Source organism: Ursus maritimus, unplaced genomic scaffold (genome assembly GCF_017311325.1).
Source record: "Ursus maritimus isolate PB19 unplaced genomic scaffold, ASM1731132v1 scaffold_7, whole genome shotgun sequence".
Taxonomy (NCBI): domain Eukaryota; kingdom Metazoa; phylum Chordata; class Mammalia; order Carnivora; family Ursidae; genus Ursus; species Ursus maritimus.
Genome location: NW_024426885.1, coordinates 863,768 through 878,823, shown reverse-complemented (window position 1 = coordinate 878,823; position 15,056 = coordinate 863,768). Strand labels below are relative to the sequence as shown.

At 59.9% G+C, this 15,056-nt stretch overlaps 1 protein-coding gene across 2 annotated transcripts in view; it reads left to right on the top strand.

Annotated features, from left to right (window-relative positions):
* INPP5A (inositol polyphosphate-5-phosphatase A) overlaps positions 1-15,056 on the top strand; it is a 182,353-nt gene that overhangs the window by 132,835 nt on the left and 34,462 nt on the right. For both annotated transcript variants that reach the window (XM_040624538.1, XM_008686002.2), the window contains exons 8-9: positions 955-1,074; positions 12,090-12,174. In XM_040624538.1, coding sequence (XP_040480472.1) covers positions 955-1,074; positions 12,090-12,174 — 205 coding nt within the window. The remainder of the gene's footprint in view (positions 1-954; positions 1,075-12,089; positions 12,175-15,056) is intronic.

Below are 15,056 nucleotides of genomic sequence, written 5' to 3'. Positions count from 1 at the left end.
GGCCCTTCGGGTCACCGTGTGTATGAGCAGATTTGCCTCCTCTACCCTCCGCCGCCCCGGGACGTGGTCGTGAGCCGGCACACGCACCTCACGGGGTCTTGGGCCCGGCAGTCCTGGCACTGTGACAACCGTGGCATGCTTGTGCCGCCACGCAGACCCCCGTGTGAGGCCACGCGTCTGCAGCGATGCCCAGGGGCTCTCCGTGGGGTGGGAAGGCTGACCGCTGAATTCTGGCCTCACTACGTGTGTCCCAGCCGAGCAGGTTCCCACAGGAGGGCTGCAGGGTCTCCCTGAGGGCCTCCAGGGGACTGTGAGTTTGGTGGCTTCTCACAAGTGGAACGAACCACCTCGTGCCCCTCCTCTGGGGTCACGGCCCCACGGGGAGCAGCTGATGGGCTCCAGGTGGCATCGGCCACACCACCAGCTACCCGTGATCGGGGTCCAGGGCCCAGAGTCTGCTGCCTCTTCCTCCCTCTTCCTGTCTCTCCTCCCTCCTCCCCTCCCTCCTCTCTCCTTCTCTGTCTTCCCTCCGTCCCCTCCTCCCTCTCCCTCCTCCTCCCTCCTTCACTCTTTTTCCTTCTCCTTCCTCTCCTTCCCTCCTTCCTGTAATTCCTCCTCCTCCCTCCTGTTCTCATTCTCCTTCCTCCTTCATCCTCTTAGCTTGAGGAGAGTTTCTGCAATCACGTCACATCTTTTTCTTTGGCAGGCAACAGCCCCTTCTCAGTTGGCCGGATGTATTTAAAGACTGACCCTGAGGTCGTGTGTGTCCCCCTCTGTCTAGGCAGGGGACGTGCTCTGGGTGGGCCTGGAGCGGCTGAGTAGGACAGGAGGGGGTGCGGGCCGTGCTGCCCACTGTAACCCTCGGGCCCTGGCCCCCTGTTGCCCCGCGGAGCTGGGCCACGCCAGGTACCCTATAGCGCCACCCGTCCGTCACCGTCTGTCCTGTCCCCACAGTGCCTTCGACTTGGTCAACATCCACCTTTTTCATGACGCCTCCAATCTGGTCGCTTGGGAAACAAGCCCTTCGGTGTACTCGGGGATCCGGCACAAGGCCCTGGGCTACGTGCTCGACCGGTAGGTGCTGCGCGCGGCCCCTCCCGCCCACCTCCTCCAAGGATTGGGTTCTCTCTCTTGTAAGTCGCTTGTCTTCATCTGTTATTTTCCTGTTTGCCAAAATGCAAAACTTGCAAATGTTGCCCCAAATCCCAGCCCTGGTCCCAAGGTTTGAGCAGGCTCTGCCAGGCAGACCCGAGGGTGGGGGGCCTGACTCCCTCCCGGGTTGTGGGGAAGCTGGGCGAGCATACGGAGACACCACGTTCTGCTGGTCAGAGGTGGGCCTTCCCATGGCGCTGCTGGGCTCGGGGTCTGGGCACCTGGGAGCGGCTGTGGCCACACGGGCTCAGTTCCCCTGGCTCCGCCTCCCCTCGGCCCAGGGCCATGGGCCCCGGGGGCGGGGGTCCCGTGGCCTTGTGCCCCTCCTGCCCCCGCTCCAGCCAGCCTGTCCTCACTCCTCTGCTCCTCGCACTCTCTCTTGGCTGGTTTTCAGGGCCTCCCACCCTGGACCCCATGAGGCCTGCCACCCGTCTGTGACCACGCTGTGTGACCTTCCACAGGGTCAGGGCTGGTGGGCATCTGGGAAGGAAAGGCAGCCCCTCGCACTGTGATTAACAGGGTATGTGTGGTCCTGGACCAGCATCCCTCTTGGTTTGCACGTGAACCTTTTGCTCAGGGTCAGCCTCGCCGCCTGAGGCCATGGGGCTGTGCTGTTCTGCCCGGGCCTCCGATCAGGCCTTTCCCTGCCAGCTTCCACGGCCTAATGGGTGTCAGCGACCCACTTGGCCTTGGGAGAGCTGTCACTACCAGACAGGGTCTCCCCATTTCTGCCCAGGCAATCTCAAATTTCCCCGGGGGCCGTGCCCCACCCCACCCATGCGCCAGGGCATGGAGTTGGCTTTCAACCTTGTGCTGTCAGGTTTGGGATGGTGGCCCTCACCCCAGAGACCCTGGCTCCTGCTGCCACCTGCCAGGTGCACACGGAGGAACTGTGCATGGAAGACACAGGTCTGGTTGCTTCTGCTGCTTCTCCTGCACCGTGCAGGACAACCTGCGGGTTCTGAGTTGGCTGCACTTTGGGGCCTCACCCGGCCTCCCAGGCCCAGGCTGAGCCGGGCTCAGATGTAGGACTGACGCCTGGGGTACTGCAGGGGCATAGAGGGCCTGAGGTCTGGGCACGCTGGGTGGGTCCTGGCGCTGCATCCCAGCATGTCGGCCGCGGCAGGGCTCCCCCGCTCCAGTTCTCACCCAAGCCCACCCCCCAACGTGCAGGCCTCCGCAGCGCCACGCCTGCTGTGGGAACTGCCCAGGCAGGTCGAGACACTCGGGTGGGCACTGGCCCGGCCGTCTAGTTGTCGGGGGCCAGGAAGACAGGGATGTGCGGGTGCATCGGGTGTGAGGGAGCAGCCCTCTGGGCAGGGCTCACCTCGAAGGGGCCACGGGCTGGCTCCCCACACTGAGCTGCTTGGCTGGAGTGCTGTGGGCGGACAGCGAGCCCACGGCCCAGGAGCCAGGACCTGCTCCAAGCCACGGCCACGTGTGGGTCTTCCGGCCTGACAGGTTCCGTGTTGGCTGCACCCGCTTGCCGGGACCTCCCGCGGAGTCTGGGGGCCAGGACTTACCCCGAGCAGTCTGGTCTTGGTGACTGTAGTCAGGTTGTCAGTGGGGTATGCCATTAAAACGTGTCATTGCCCCACACTGCCGTTCCTCCGTGGCCTCCGGGAAAGCAGCCTTTGGGTTTCGGGGCACTTTTTTGCGACTTTGCATTCCCATGAATCGCTTCTGTGGGGAGCTCAGCCAGCCGCAGATCCGGACCTCCACCGTGCAGGGCTGGGCCGCGCAGCACAAAGGGCAGCTCTGTAGGAGCGGTGAATAACGGGCTGTCCTTTCATCGGGACGGCTAACCTTTTGGCAGCCACCAGCAGACTGCATTCTGCTCTGCCGATTGGGAGGACAATGCCACGCTGGCCCTTTGAATGGACGCTGCCACCAACAGTGCCCCATTCACGGCGTTGGGAACCTCTGGCAGCATTGTCTGCCGTGCTCTGTGGGGACGCGGGGAGACAGCAAGGAGGCTCCTGAGAGGGGAGCTTGCCTGGTCCCAGCTTCATCTCCCCATGGCGTCAGACCCGGGCGGACGTGGCACGGCAGCCTGGCCTCGCCATGCCCCGGCGCTGGTGGCCGGAAGCCCAGGTGAAGACCCAGACGCACTCAGTGCCACGTGTGCAACCTTCTGTAAATCTCAGATTGTTCCAAAATAAAAACTTATTTACAGAAACCCGAGAGACAAACTCTGCCTGCAGTGTGCAAACTCCTCAGAAGTGTTTGACGCCCCAGCAGTGCCGACTGTGAGCTCCACGGAGCCCCTTGTGCAGGGTGGGCCCCGTGCGGACGCTGACCCCAGCCCCGGCTCACCTGGAAAGGACTCCTGTTTGAGACGTCAGTGTTAATGCAGTGCAGCCCGGGGCCTTCAGGGTTTATTACAAATAATAATCGTAATGTTTGTGGTGCAATTCGTGAATGTTTTGCTTTTCATCTCCCGATTAAGAAGAGTGTCAGTCTGGCAGGCGGGCGGTGCTGGGCCGTGTGCACCTGGGGACCCGTCCTCCCCCGGGAGCACCTGCACCCCTGGCCGACTGCCGCATACACAGCTCAGCACTTGGGGCGCATCCTGCGGATTAAACTGGAGCAGAGACCTCGGAGCGTGGTCCTTCCTGAGCCGCCAGCACCAGAACTTCCTGACGGCTCCCCAAGCTTTCGGCCGTGAAATGAGATTTTTTTCCACAAGTGACAGGGCTCTTCTGTCTCCGCTTTGAAACGTGGCCTGGCCTAGTTCAACAGAACATTCTACATTACAACTGTGAAATCTTGGCATGAAGCGCCCCGTTGTCCCCCCATTATTTTCTCAGAAATACAGTCCATTGTCCCGGCGCTCAAGTTAATTTGATCAACATTGGGACATTTAACTTTTATGTCCAGGCAAAAGAGCTGTTTCATGCTCATTTTGGGCATTCAGAGGAAATGATTGCCAGAAAAATAATGTTGCTCGGAACAATTGGGAGCAATTAGTTTCCCAGGGAGAGGCGATGTGATGCGTCCCGCCGCACCGCTCCCCTTTGTGGCCTCCCAGGCGGCCATCAGTCAGCTGTCAGCTGCTCAAAGACCCCTCCAGCCTAAACGTTTCTCTTCGGGCCGTTCCCAGAACTCGCCTGGCTGTTCAGCGTGGAGAAGAAAAGCCGCTGCGTCTCTAGGCAAAGGCGAGCACGGCGCTAAGGACCTGGGTCGTTCGGGACACTCCCTCCCTGCGGCCGGCCTCAGAGCTGCTTCTCGCCACCTTCTTCCCGCTCCGAGTGCCCACGGGGAGCGGGACGTCCACACGTCCACTCAGGCGTCTGTCAGCCCGGAGGCCGAGGTCGCCGTTGTCTTGGGTCTAATGTGGCGTGGAGTCTGGGGCCGGACAGGCCAGCGCCCTCGACCTGCTCAGCCCGTGGGCTCTGGGCCACCGGCGTGTTCCCAGTGGTAGGCAGGCACGCACCCAGCGGGGGCGTGTGAAGTCCAGTTGCAGTCCCAGCAAAACGAGCTCATTACTCCGTACATCTCAGACGATCGACATGTCTGTGATACAGCCTTTGTTTTATTTCACTGCAAACAAGTTCAAGCATCCAGAAAGTGTAGGAGACCGTGATGACAGCGTGTGCCCTGCCGTCAGCGCTCACGTCTGTGTGTCTGTGTTCTCTCGTGTGTCCTTCTGTTAAGAAATGAAACGGCGGCGTCAAGCCTGCCTTTGCCGTCCTGAGCCATCTTCCTTTCCCAACATACGTGTGGCTGCCTCTGCCCCGTCCGTGTGTCCCGTCTACACTGCGGGCAGGCCCCCGCCCCGTCCGTGTGTCCCGTCTACACTGCGGGCAGGCCCCCGCCCCGTCCCTGTGTCCCGTCTACACTGCGGGCAGGCCCCCGCCCCGTCCGTGTGTCCCGTCTACACTGCGGGCAGGCCTTTGTGTGCAGCGCCCACGCTTGCAGTCTGTGCCGTCCCACGTGGGAGCATCTGTGAGCGCCGTGGCTGCGCATTCCCAAGCATCACCGGGCGTTCCGCGGAGTACCGTCCACAGCTTCAGCATCGCGCATCACGTCCTGCCTTGACCGCGTCTGTGCTGGGCCACTACTTGGCTTCTCTGCATTTGCTAATAGGACGATGTCGCGAGCTGTGGTCCGGCCACCCTGCACTCCGACCCGACAGCCCGCTGGCGTCCTCGGCCTGGCAGCAGCCGTGCTCACGCCGGTCTAGGGAACGCGGATGGTGTGCACTTGTACGTGTGACCTGCGCCCGCTTGTAGCGAAGGTTGCTTTCCAGGACACTCGAGGATCTTCTGTGCGCACGGTCTGGTTCGTGGAGGCACCTGAGCAGTTCGAGAGGCGGTTCTCAGTGTGGAAAACCCATGTTCACTGTCTCAATGCTATTCACCGGGTGTGAGACCGGGAACTGGTGCCGGGAGCCTATGCACGATTCACGGCCCGGGGCTCACAGGGTGCTGCCACCCCGCGCCCCCCCCCCCATGCTTCTGCAGGAGGACAGTGGGCTGCAGGAGCAGGGACTTGGTCACTGGAAAATCCCGGCACGGGGAGCCCCATCACAGTGCACGACAAGGACACTGAGGCCCGGGCAGGGGCTGTGAGCAACCCCCATGGGCTCGGGTTGTCTTGTCACCTCGGGCTGCTGTGCCAAGTGCCACAGATCCGTGGCTCAGACAACACACATGGACTGCTCGCAGCCCTGAGATCCTGGGCCAGCTCGCTGGATCCTGGTGAGAAGCCACCGCCGGGTGTGTACGTGGCCGCCTGGTCTCTGCGTCCGCACGAGGCGGAGAGCACGCTGCTGTCTGCTCCCGAGGGCGCCCCAGCCTTCGGACTCCATCTCACCTTCATCACTCCCAGTGGTGTGACCGACCTGTGGCCAACCTCAAGGGGGTCAGGGCCTCGACCTGAGACTCTGGGGACAGAGGTACTGTTCAGGGCTCAACAGGGCCTCACGGCCTCATGCTAACAGCTGGCTCAGGCCTCCAGCTGCTAGGACAAGAGGCAAGTTTTGGAAACGTGGCAGTAGTTTGCGGTGGGAGGTAATGGGAGACGATGGACATCGTGACTCACATGTCACCAGCTAGAGCTTTGCTTGGCCCTGTGCCACCAAGCTGCGCTGTAGCCGCTCCAGCCAACCCCACACCTGTGGCTGAGGGTTCACGTACCCCCCCCCGGACCCCCAGCACTAACAGCAAGCTGCCCTCGAGCCAGGGACGCGCTGGGGCCCCAGCACACACTTCCCACGGTCTGAGGGGTGCCTGCCATGCCTGCCACTGCACCCCAGTGCAGAGCCACGGAGCTCCCCACCTTGGGCCCCTCAGGTGTCACACCCTCCGTCCACTAGGCCTGCAAGACGCCCCAGCCCTGGGGAGTGTGTCACGCACTGAGTGCTTATGGCTGGCCCGTCAGCGGGCCCTCACTGAGGACCCTCAGGTAGGCGGCTTCTGGGGACGTTGCTTGACACGAAGGGGACGGTCAGGTGTCTGTGCCTGCCGGACGCTGGCCCAGGCCCTCTGAGCAGACCGTTCTTTGTGCTTCCATGAAATCCCTTTCCCTGTGTCTGCCTCAGATGCGCTGTGTACGGACCATCATCCCAGGCTCTCTGGTCTGGCAGGTGTCCTGCCCGGGGGACTGTGCTCGTGGGGGCTGCTGGCCCTGCACGAGCTCCACACGCGTCCGTCCGTTGCTCGGAAGGGGAAGCAGGTGGTCTGCTCGGCCAGGGCAGCTTCGTCGTCTGTGCGCCGAACCACCGCTGTGCCTGGTGTCCGCTGCCTGGAGCCGCATGCGCAGAGGCCGTCGTGCCTGCGGATCCGAGGAACCAACGCCCACGCCGGTCACCTCGTGCTCCTGTGTGAACTCCACGTGGGCCGTAATTAAAAGAGCAAAGCGAAGGGAAGGGAGTGATCCTGGGGTGTTGGACCCGCTGGAGCGTTCCGACTGGCGTCCCACTTGCTTTCCAAACCGCACCAGGTTCTCGGGGGCGACACGCGGTCTGCGCGTCCTTGGCGCTGTCTGTGCCACGTGGGCCGAGGCCACCAGCCAGGAATGCTGTAGTGTCTGACGGTTGAAGCCACGAGTCCCTTCAGGGAACAACGTCTCCGTCCTGGGAGGGTGGGCATCACTGGTTCCTCGAGGCACGGGTGCGCGGCCCTGTCCTCAGCGTGGGGGCCTCTGTGACACAGCGCGTGTCAGCGTCACTTGTCACATAATGAAATCGCCTGTCAAAACAGAACGAGGTTCTGTTTTCAAGGCCTGAAAGATGGATCTGTATGGCTCTTCTTGTAATTCTCTTTTTGAATTAGGCACCTGGTATTGATGTAGGCCTACTTTTTAATCATAATAGCGTCTGACAAGGTAATTAATTTTAAAACAACTTTTTTCTCTTGGTCCAAATGGCACTATACTGAAATTAAAAGTGAGTGCCGTGAGGGCAGCGGGCCCGGCACTCAGGTGATTGCCTCGGCCGCGACGGCCCCCCCACCTCACGCCACCACGCGACCCTTGGAGATGGTGGCTGTTATTGATGACCGTAGGCCATTACATCAGAAGGAGCAGGGCGTGGAAATGTGATAAAGTTTAGGTTTTCAATGATAGTATTACAAGAATCCAGGCCTGTGGACAGAATCCCTGCAGCAGCGTGGCTCCCTTGGGGGCAGGGCTGGCGTGGCCGTGGGCGTCCTGTGCGTCGTGGGGGCGGGAAAGGCCCGCCATCCAGGAGAGCCTTAGGAAGCTAGCGTTTCCTCTCACTGGACACCCTGGAGCTTTTCCGAGTTTATTCAGTCACATAGTAAATCTGAAGTTGGTTGGTTTTTCAGGAAGGGATTTACCTGCAGACGTGCTCTGCTGTTCGATTAGCCAACAGTTGTTGGCTTCCATCGTCCGTTCCCAGGGCACCTGCAGCCATCTGTCCCGTCAGGCTGGGACCGTCCGCTCAGATCAGTGCCTTGAGCCCCGTGAGGACATGGGCGGCCTGTGTCCAGCGCCTGCTCCCCCGGAGGCCCCGTGCCTGTGAGCCCGGGGTCTCTGCTGTCCCGGAAACTGTCTTCTCCCGCTGGAACCTCAGGCTTGGACCTGACTTCCTTCGTTCCCGTCGTCCCCTCTGTGGGCAGTTGCTGCTCCTGCCACGGCCTCCACGTGTGCTAGAGATCCAGAGCGGCCTGGTGACACCAGTGGCTTTCCCCGCCTTCGGAACGTTCATTGATCCCAGGAAATGTGAAGGGCTCGCCTTGTTCCAGCACAGAGCTTGATGGCAATTTCCAGCAAATCGTACCAGAACACACGGCATTTCTTACGGCAGAGGTTGGCTTAGGAAACAGCTAGGAATCGACGGGCACCTTTAACTCCCTTCCCTGCTCTGATTAGTCTCCTAAAGCTATGGGGACGGAGGAAGGACCCTTGGTAAGAAATGGACTGCACACACACGTGACACGTGTACACACGCCCCACACGGGTGCAACATCTACACGTACAGAACACGTGTGTGCGCCACGTACACAGCACACGCATGTCCCGCGTCACGTTTCTGCGGGCACACGCGGTTTCCCTCAGGCTCCGTGCTCGCAATCCCAAAAGGAGCAAATTGCAGAGAGAGCGGGGTCGTGAGTCTGACCCGTTGGTCGCGTTCTCCGTGGAGCCTCCTCACGGAACGTGAGTGCCCCTGTGCTGTTTAGCGGACAGGGCTAGATTCTCTGCCGCTTACAGGGAGGAACACACTCTTCCCTTCGGCAAGAGCAAGCCAGAATGTGCTTTGGTTTAGCTTTTCTCAGAAAAATTAAAAAGAAAGAAAAGAGAAATGTGTTTGAGAGGCATGAGGTCATGGGCGCTGGCTGGGAGGAGGCCGGGGTGCGCGGCCCCCGGGGGTCCCAGGCGTTGTGCTGACGTTCTGCTCACCACATCCCCGCCCGCTCCCAGCGACTGGCCAGCACCCAGTGTAAGCAGCTGATGAGCGTTAGGAAACAATCCTGTGAACAGCATTCCTTCTGACCTCAGAGACCCCCTTGACCTTGACGGCGCCCACCCAGCCTTTGTGTCTCCAGGCCTTGGCGGAATGATGTGCACGGAGCCAGCCTGGCCAGGCGGCCCTGCCTCTGGTGAGGGATCCCCGCCATGAGCGGGCTGCCTGGAGAGAAGCAGGCGAGGAGGGTGCGCAGCGTGGGGGTAACAGCGGGGCCCTGAGACGGGAGGCTGGGCAGGCTGGCGGGATCGTGGAGCCAGGCTCAGAGAGCAGCCACCTCCTGGTACGACACACAGAAGTGCATTTTGCGAGGGGACCCTGTGCCTCCTTGGGTGCCCGCCTCCTGCGGGAATTCCGGGGGACAGGTGCCCTCGGGGGCAACAGGTGTCTCTGTGACCTTGGAAAACAGCAGTCAGTCCCCGTAATAAGCTGTGAATGATGCCGGTTTAGAAGCACTGTGGTTGAGCCCCAGTGATTGTATTCTGTCCCAGGAGGGCCTGCCCGCGGCAGCACCAGGATCGTGTGAGGGGCCCTTAGTTCTCGGGGCTGAGGCACCTGGTGAGAGCAGAACGCGTTGCGGCCTTCTTTCCTGCTGGAGCTTCTGTGCACCTGACTGCACCGCAGTGTCCGTGGGGCCCGTGACTGGGAGACCCATGCTGCAGGGGTCCCGATGTGGGGACGCTCTGAAGACCTTTCTAGGCGCCCTACACATGTTGTGTAAGGAGTTTTTTCTTCTGAGGATGTTTAACGGCAGAAGCTTTAGTCTCTTCAGGACGGGAGAGGTGGCGCGAGGGTGGGGAGGAGGGGTGGCGGTGGTCCTGGGCACGCTGGTGAGCCCGTGGGCTGGGTCAGCAGGCGCCCCACCAGCACCCCTGACACTTCTGTTCTCGGGCTGTGTTTCCTCGATCGAAGAGTTTACAGCAAGTAAACTGCTGGTCATCTGCGCTGACCAGGGAACTGTTAAATATGTCCTTCATTTTCAAATTCGTGTATAAATCGAAAGTTACTCCAATTAAAAAGGAAAACAGGGTGTTTTGTGGAACGTAACTAGACGAAGATGATACGGTGATTAAAATGGGAGAGAAATATGAAAATAGCAGAGATGTGTTTGTAGGAATCGTCCACGGCAGAGGCGTCCCTGTGGAAAGTCGCGTTGCTGGCAGGTATTGGGGGGTTGGTGACGGTCTGCGGGGAAGAACGTATGGCCTCAGAAAGGCCTGTGTGATTCGGGGAATTTCATGCTGCACAAACTGACTAGGAAGAGGATTGAATGTTGAACAAACGGAGCGTTCGATCGACCGCCAAGAAAATCGATACCGTGAGATCGCGACGTCACAGTGTGATTCCAGACAGATTAAAGGCCAACAGCGGAGCTCTGCTGTGAAAATGGAAGAAGGGGAGCCATCCGCGGCCCGGGGCTGGGCAGGCCTTCCGGGGAGGACGCACGGCCAGGGGCCCGCACGCCGCCCGCACGGGGGTGAACACTCGCTCACGGCCCAGGGAGCCGCCACGGACCAGAGGGTGCATTCTCAGCAGGTCCAGGGAGGCTCCTGGAATTCACAAAGAAAGCGGCGAGAAACTGAAAAGAAAAACAGGCCAGAAATAAGTTGAAACAGAAAATGCAGGTTCAACAAGTACCTGACCAGGTGGGCAGCCTCGTGAGTCCTCGTGAGGGCGTGGAGGGTGCATGGGGTGCAGATTCAAGCAGAAATGCAGCTTGTCCCTGCGGACGGGACGATTGACAGAGTGTTGACAGACGCAGTTAGGCATCTGCGAGCTACCAGAATGCCAGGACCCTGCGTGCCCCACGCACCCCTCACTGCCAGGAAGGCAGCAGCCACGGCCTGCAGAGACCCTTCTCGTGACCCAGGAGAACATTGCAGAGCCACGCAGGATGGCACATGGTCCTGTACTTGGTCGTTTCTTCTGTTTCTCAAGCTGATGAATCAAGTGAGGAGGCCGAGGCAGGGGGACACGGCACCCAAGTATGACGTCCAGGCTGGCCCAGACACCGCTGGCACGGAGGGGCATTGCTGGGTGGACTGGAGATGCACCAGGTTTCTTGGTAACCAACGGAAGTTTCCAAGTTAGTCTGGTTAAGACTTTGCCCCTGGCCTTTGCCTGCCTGGCGACATTTGATTTTAGTCCCATCTTGAGATGCGCCCCGCCCCCTGGTGCCCCTGCAGCCTCACAGCTCTGTCCCAGCAAGTGAGTGGAGCCACGGCCAGGCAGTGACGTGGGAGCCTTGCTCCCTGAGCGTCCCTTCCTCTGTGCCGAGCACACGTTCTGCTCTGCAGGTTGTCTAGTTAGCAGCGGTTCGCGGTCTCTTCTCCGTTCGGAAGTGACCAGCGCTTTGCTTTGCCGCCAGAAGCGAATAGTGGTCATTAATCGCCTTGCTGCCCTGTTGGGGCGGGTGGAGGGAGCAGTCTTCGTGCCCTGCCGTGAGGGGAGAGGCTCTGGCTGACGCGTAGGCTGTCACACACTTGCCATGTGTGCGTTTCTCACTGGAAAAATAGAAAATGGATTGCACTCGATTTGAAATAGGTGGAAAAGATGTTTCCAAGCAAGCAGTGCCTTGCTTAGAAAAAAGATGCAGTTGTGCTTTTATACCTTTGAAACTTGGAAATTCCAGAGCGAGCTCAAGCGTATGTCCTGCCGGGGAGGAGTCGTGTNGGCGCCAGGCGGAGGCCCCGGCCCACAGTCCTTACCCTGCGTCTCGACCCTGTGCCCTCCACCCCCCACGAGAGCCCCGACCTGGCCCTCGTTCCTCCCGCATGTGGGCTGGACCTCCCACCAGATGTGGTTTCCACGCCGTGCTGGCCCACTTGTGAGGACGCACTGGCAGCACGCACATGTCCATGTGGAGAGAGCCTCCCATGTCTGGTTGCCGTGTGGCATGGCCACCGTGCTGTTTGGGAGTGTGCAGAAGCCACATGCAAGGGGCACGTGGTGGCAGGAGGCTGATTGCCTGGCGTGGTGGTAACACTGTCTCCTTCTCTCCTCCCAGAATCATCGACCAGCGATTCGAGAAAGTATCGTACTTTGTGTTTGGCGATTTCAACTTCCGGCTGGACTCCAAGTCCGTGGTGGAGGTAGGCACCTGCTCCCAGCCTCGTCGGGAGCCCTCGCCGCAGTCAGGGGTTCTAACAAAAGCCGCAGACTCAGAGTCTGCCCCTCACAGGCCAGTTCAGCCCTGCCGTTCCCACTGCTTGTATTTAAGGCAAACGTTCCCGAGAAAGACGTTTTACTGTCGAAAAGGGGGCTGTTACCAGAAATAGAAATGGACAGAGGCCCCCACACCTCTGTAGCTGCTCGGGTGGTCGTTGCCAGCCAGAGACGTCATGTCCTGCTGTGAGGCTCTGTCGTCTGCTGTGGAAAAGCGGTTGTGGCTGTGGGGCTGCTCTTCAGCTTCCTCATTGCAAGTGCTGGGAACCAGTCTTTTTTTTTTTTTTTTTTTTAGAGATTTTATTTATTTGACAGCACAAACAGGAGGAACAGCAGAGGGAGAGGGAGAAGCAGACTCCCCACTGAGCAGGGAGCCCGATGCGGGACTTGATCCCAGGACCCTGGGGTCATGACCTGAGCCAAAGGCAGATGCTTAACCAGCTAAGCCACCCGGGCATCCCTGGAAACCAGTCTTTCACTGAAAAATTTGTGGATGTCACTCGATCCCTGGGAGTTTGGAGGCCATGTGTCTCCTGGGTGCACCCACAGGGCCCCTGGCGGGATGCCCCACTACGTGCAGGTGCAGACAGAAAGCCTTGGCGCTGCCCTGTCCCAGCCACGTGACCTCGGAGCATCAGCTCTGCAGCGGGGAAGGGGGGCGTGTGGCCCCGGCTCAGGGCCAAAGCTCCAGGTCGCGCCCGTGCAGCAGTGACCACAGCCCCAGTACCAGCTGCAGCGGAGGGGAGCCCACCCCAGCCCCTGCCGCATGCCCGCACTTGGGAGGCCGGCAGCCCACACCAGGTGTGCCGCGCACCCCGGATGGAGACACGCGGGTCGTCCAAGCTGTCCCCTCCCGTCGGCATTCCCGGCACAGACACTGCCGCGTGTCCATCGTCCATCCTCTGCAGAAGTTGTTCCTTGAGGTCCGAGGGGGTGGGCTGTCCATCATTCATTCCAAAGCTCCTTGTGGTTGACAAGAGACGCGTGATGTATTGAAATTCTCTTCTTTCATAATTTAATGAATCCGATGGCAGCCCACTGGGCCGGCTCTCAGGTAGTATGTGGCCATCGCGCCTGGACGAGACGAGCACCGAGTGCTGGGAGACCATGGGGCACTGGCGCTGCAGGAGGCGGGGCTGCCCGCCACAAGCATTTCGGGTGGGCAAGTGAATCCCGCCAGGAATTTGAAATCCTTCGCTTCGTTCTGCTAGTTTTCCTTTCCTCATTTGGAGGGTGGAGAGCAAATCCATCAGATCTCAAGCCCTCCTGCGAGCCCGGGAGCTCATCTGTCTTGTTGAAATGTGCCCCTGTGTCTGACGCTGTCAGGGCCCCGGGTGCCCTCGCCAAAGGCCACCACCCCCGTTAATTTCAGGCCACTGGGGGTTGAAAAGCCACACTTTTATGAGATCCTGACCCTCTACGCAGGGGTCATTTCTGACTGGCGCTCGGGACAGTGAGCCTACTGGGCGGAGCAGCCCTTGCTCGCGCCTCTGGCCTCCTCGCTGAGCTGAGCAGTGTGCAGAGAAGAAAAGATCCCTCGAAAGACCTAAGCTGTCTAGCAGGTTGTGCGTTCAAAGAGGTCTGAGAGTATCCAATGTGGCTTTTTCTTCCCTGTGAAACCAATACCCCAGGAGGGGGCAGCTGCTCCGGCTCGGGCTGGGGTTGCTAGTTGCGTGTCTAGAATGGCTGCAGAGGTGTGTGGCCTGCAGCACAGCTATTTCCCTGGCAGGTGCTGAGCTGGGAGGCTGGCCTGCGAGAGCAGGGGATGCGGGGGCAATGGGAGCCAGAAGCGTGGGGTCACTGGCGCATTAGGGCCTCCTGTCTGAAGAACCACACTTCCTCCTGCCTGCCGGCTGGGAGAGCAAGTGTGCGGGACTGAGCTTGCGTGCTGCGTGCTCTCCGGGACGAAGGCTGGGGGCTGGGGGCCGCTCCACAGGTTGACAAAAGACACTGCGTGCTGTTTGTCATGTAACGCGGCCCTCACGCCAAAGGTACCTTCTCCGACGCCTTCCCCTGCTCCGTGGCCTTTAGCAGCTCAGCCCGTGTCCTAAAACAAGGAGCTCCTGCACACAGTGGTCCCAGCTGACGGGAGGAACTGTCTTGTGAACTGGGGTAGGTTCTTCTAAGAGCTAACATTTTTCTCAAGATCACTAAGGAGCTTCAAGAATCTTCAGGCTGCCCGTGAAGGTTCAGGATCGAGAAGCATCGATGTCTGTTGAGCTACTAGTTTTTGTAAGTTTGCCCAGCTCTCCCCTCCCCTTCCTGCAAGAAAATAAAGGAGGGTCTTCGTTCTGATGACTTTCCCATCAAAATTAACTGACACAGAGACGGAATGATTTGAAATGCTATTCTTAGGATAGGATTCAGATTTTCAGAAGAAGTGGAGTAGTGCACATATGCTTGCCCCTCCTTGACCCCACAGGGCCCTGCACTGGCCCCCAGCCTCGTCTTCTGTCAGGCTGGCCCTGGCCCAGCACCCCGGGGCAAGGGAGAAGGAGACACAGGGGAGTCGGGCACCTGCACTTTCGGAGCTCAGGTGGAGAGAAGCTCCATTCCCACGTCATTACCTGCCCCTTCCCATCCCTGCACGTCTGGGCGACATCGGTGCCAAGTATGGTTTGAAGCACCGGGAAAAGTAATAAACGTGCATCTGTGTGGTGTCTTGTTCGAGGAGGTCAGTTAATAAATGCATTACCAGTACGTCCTAGCTTAAACGCTTCTACGTATCCCTCCGGGTCCCTGTTGACTGTTCCCCTAGGAAGCCCCACGGTGGTGGGGCTGGGGAGGCACAGGGCCCGTAGGCAGCTGC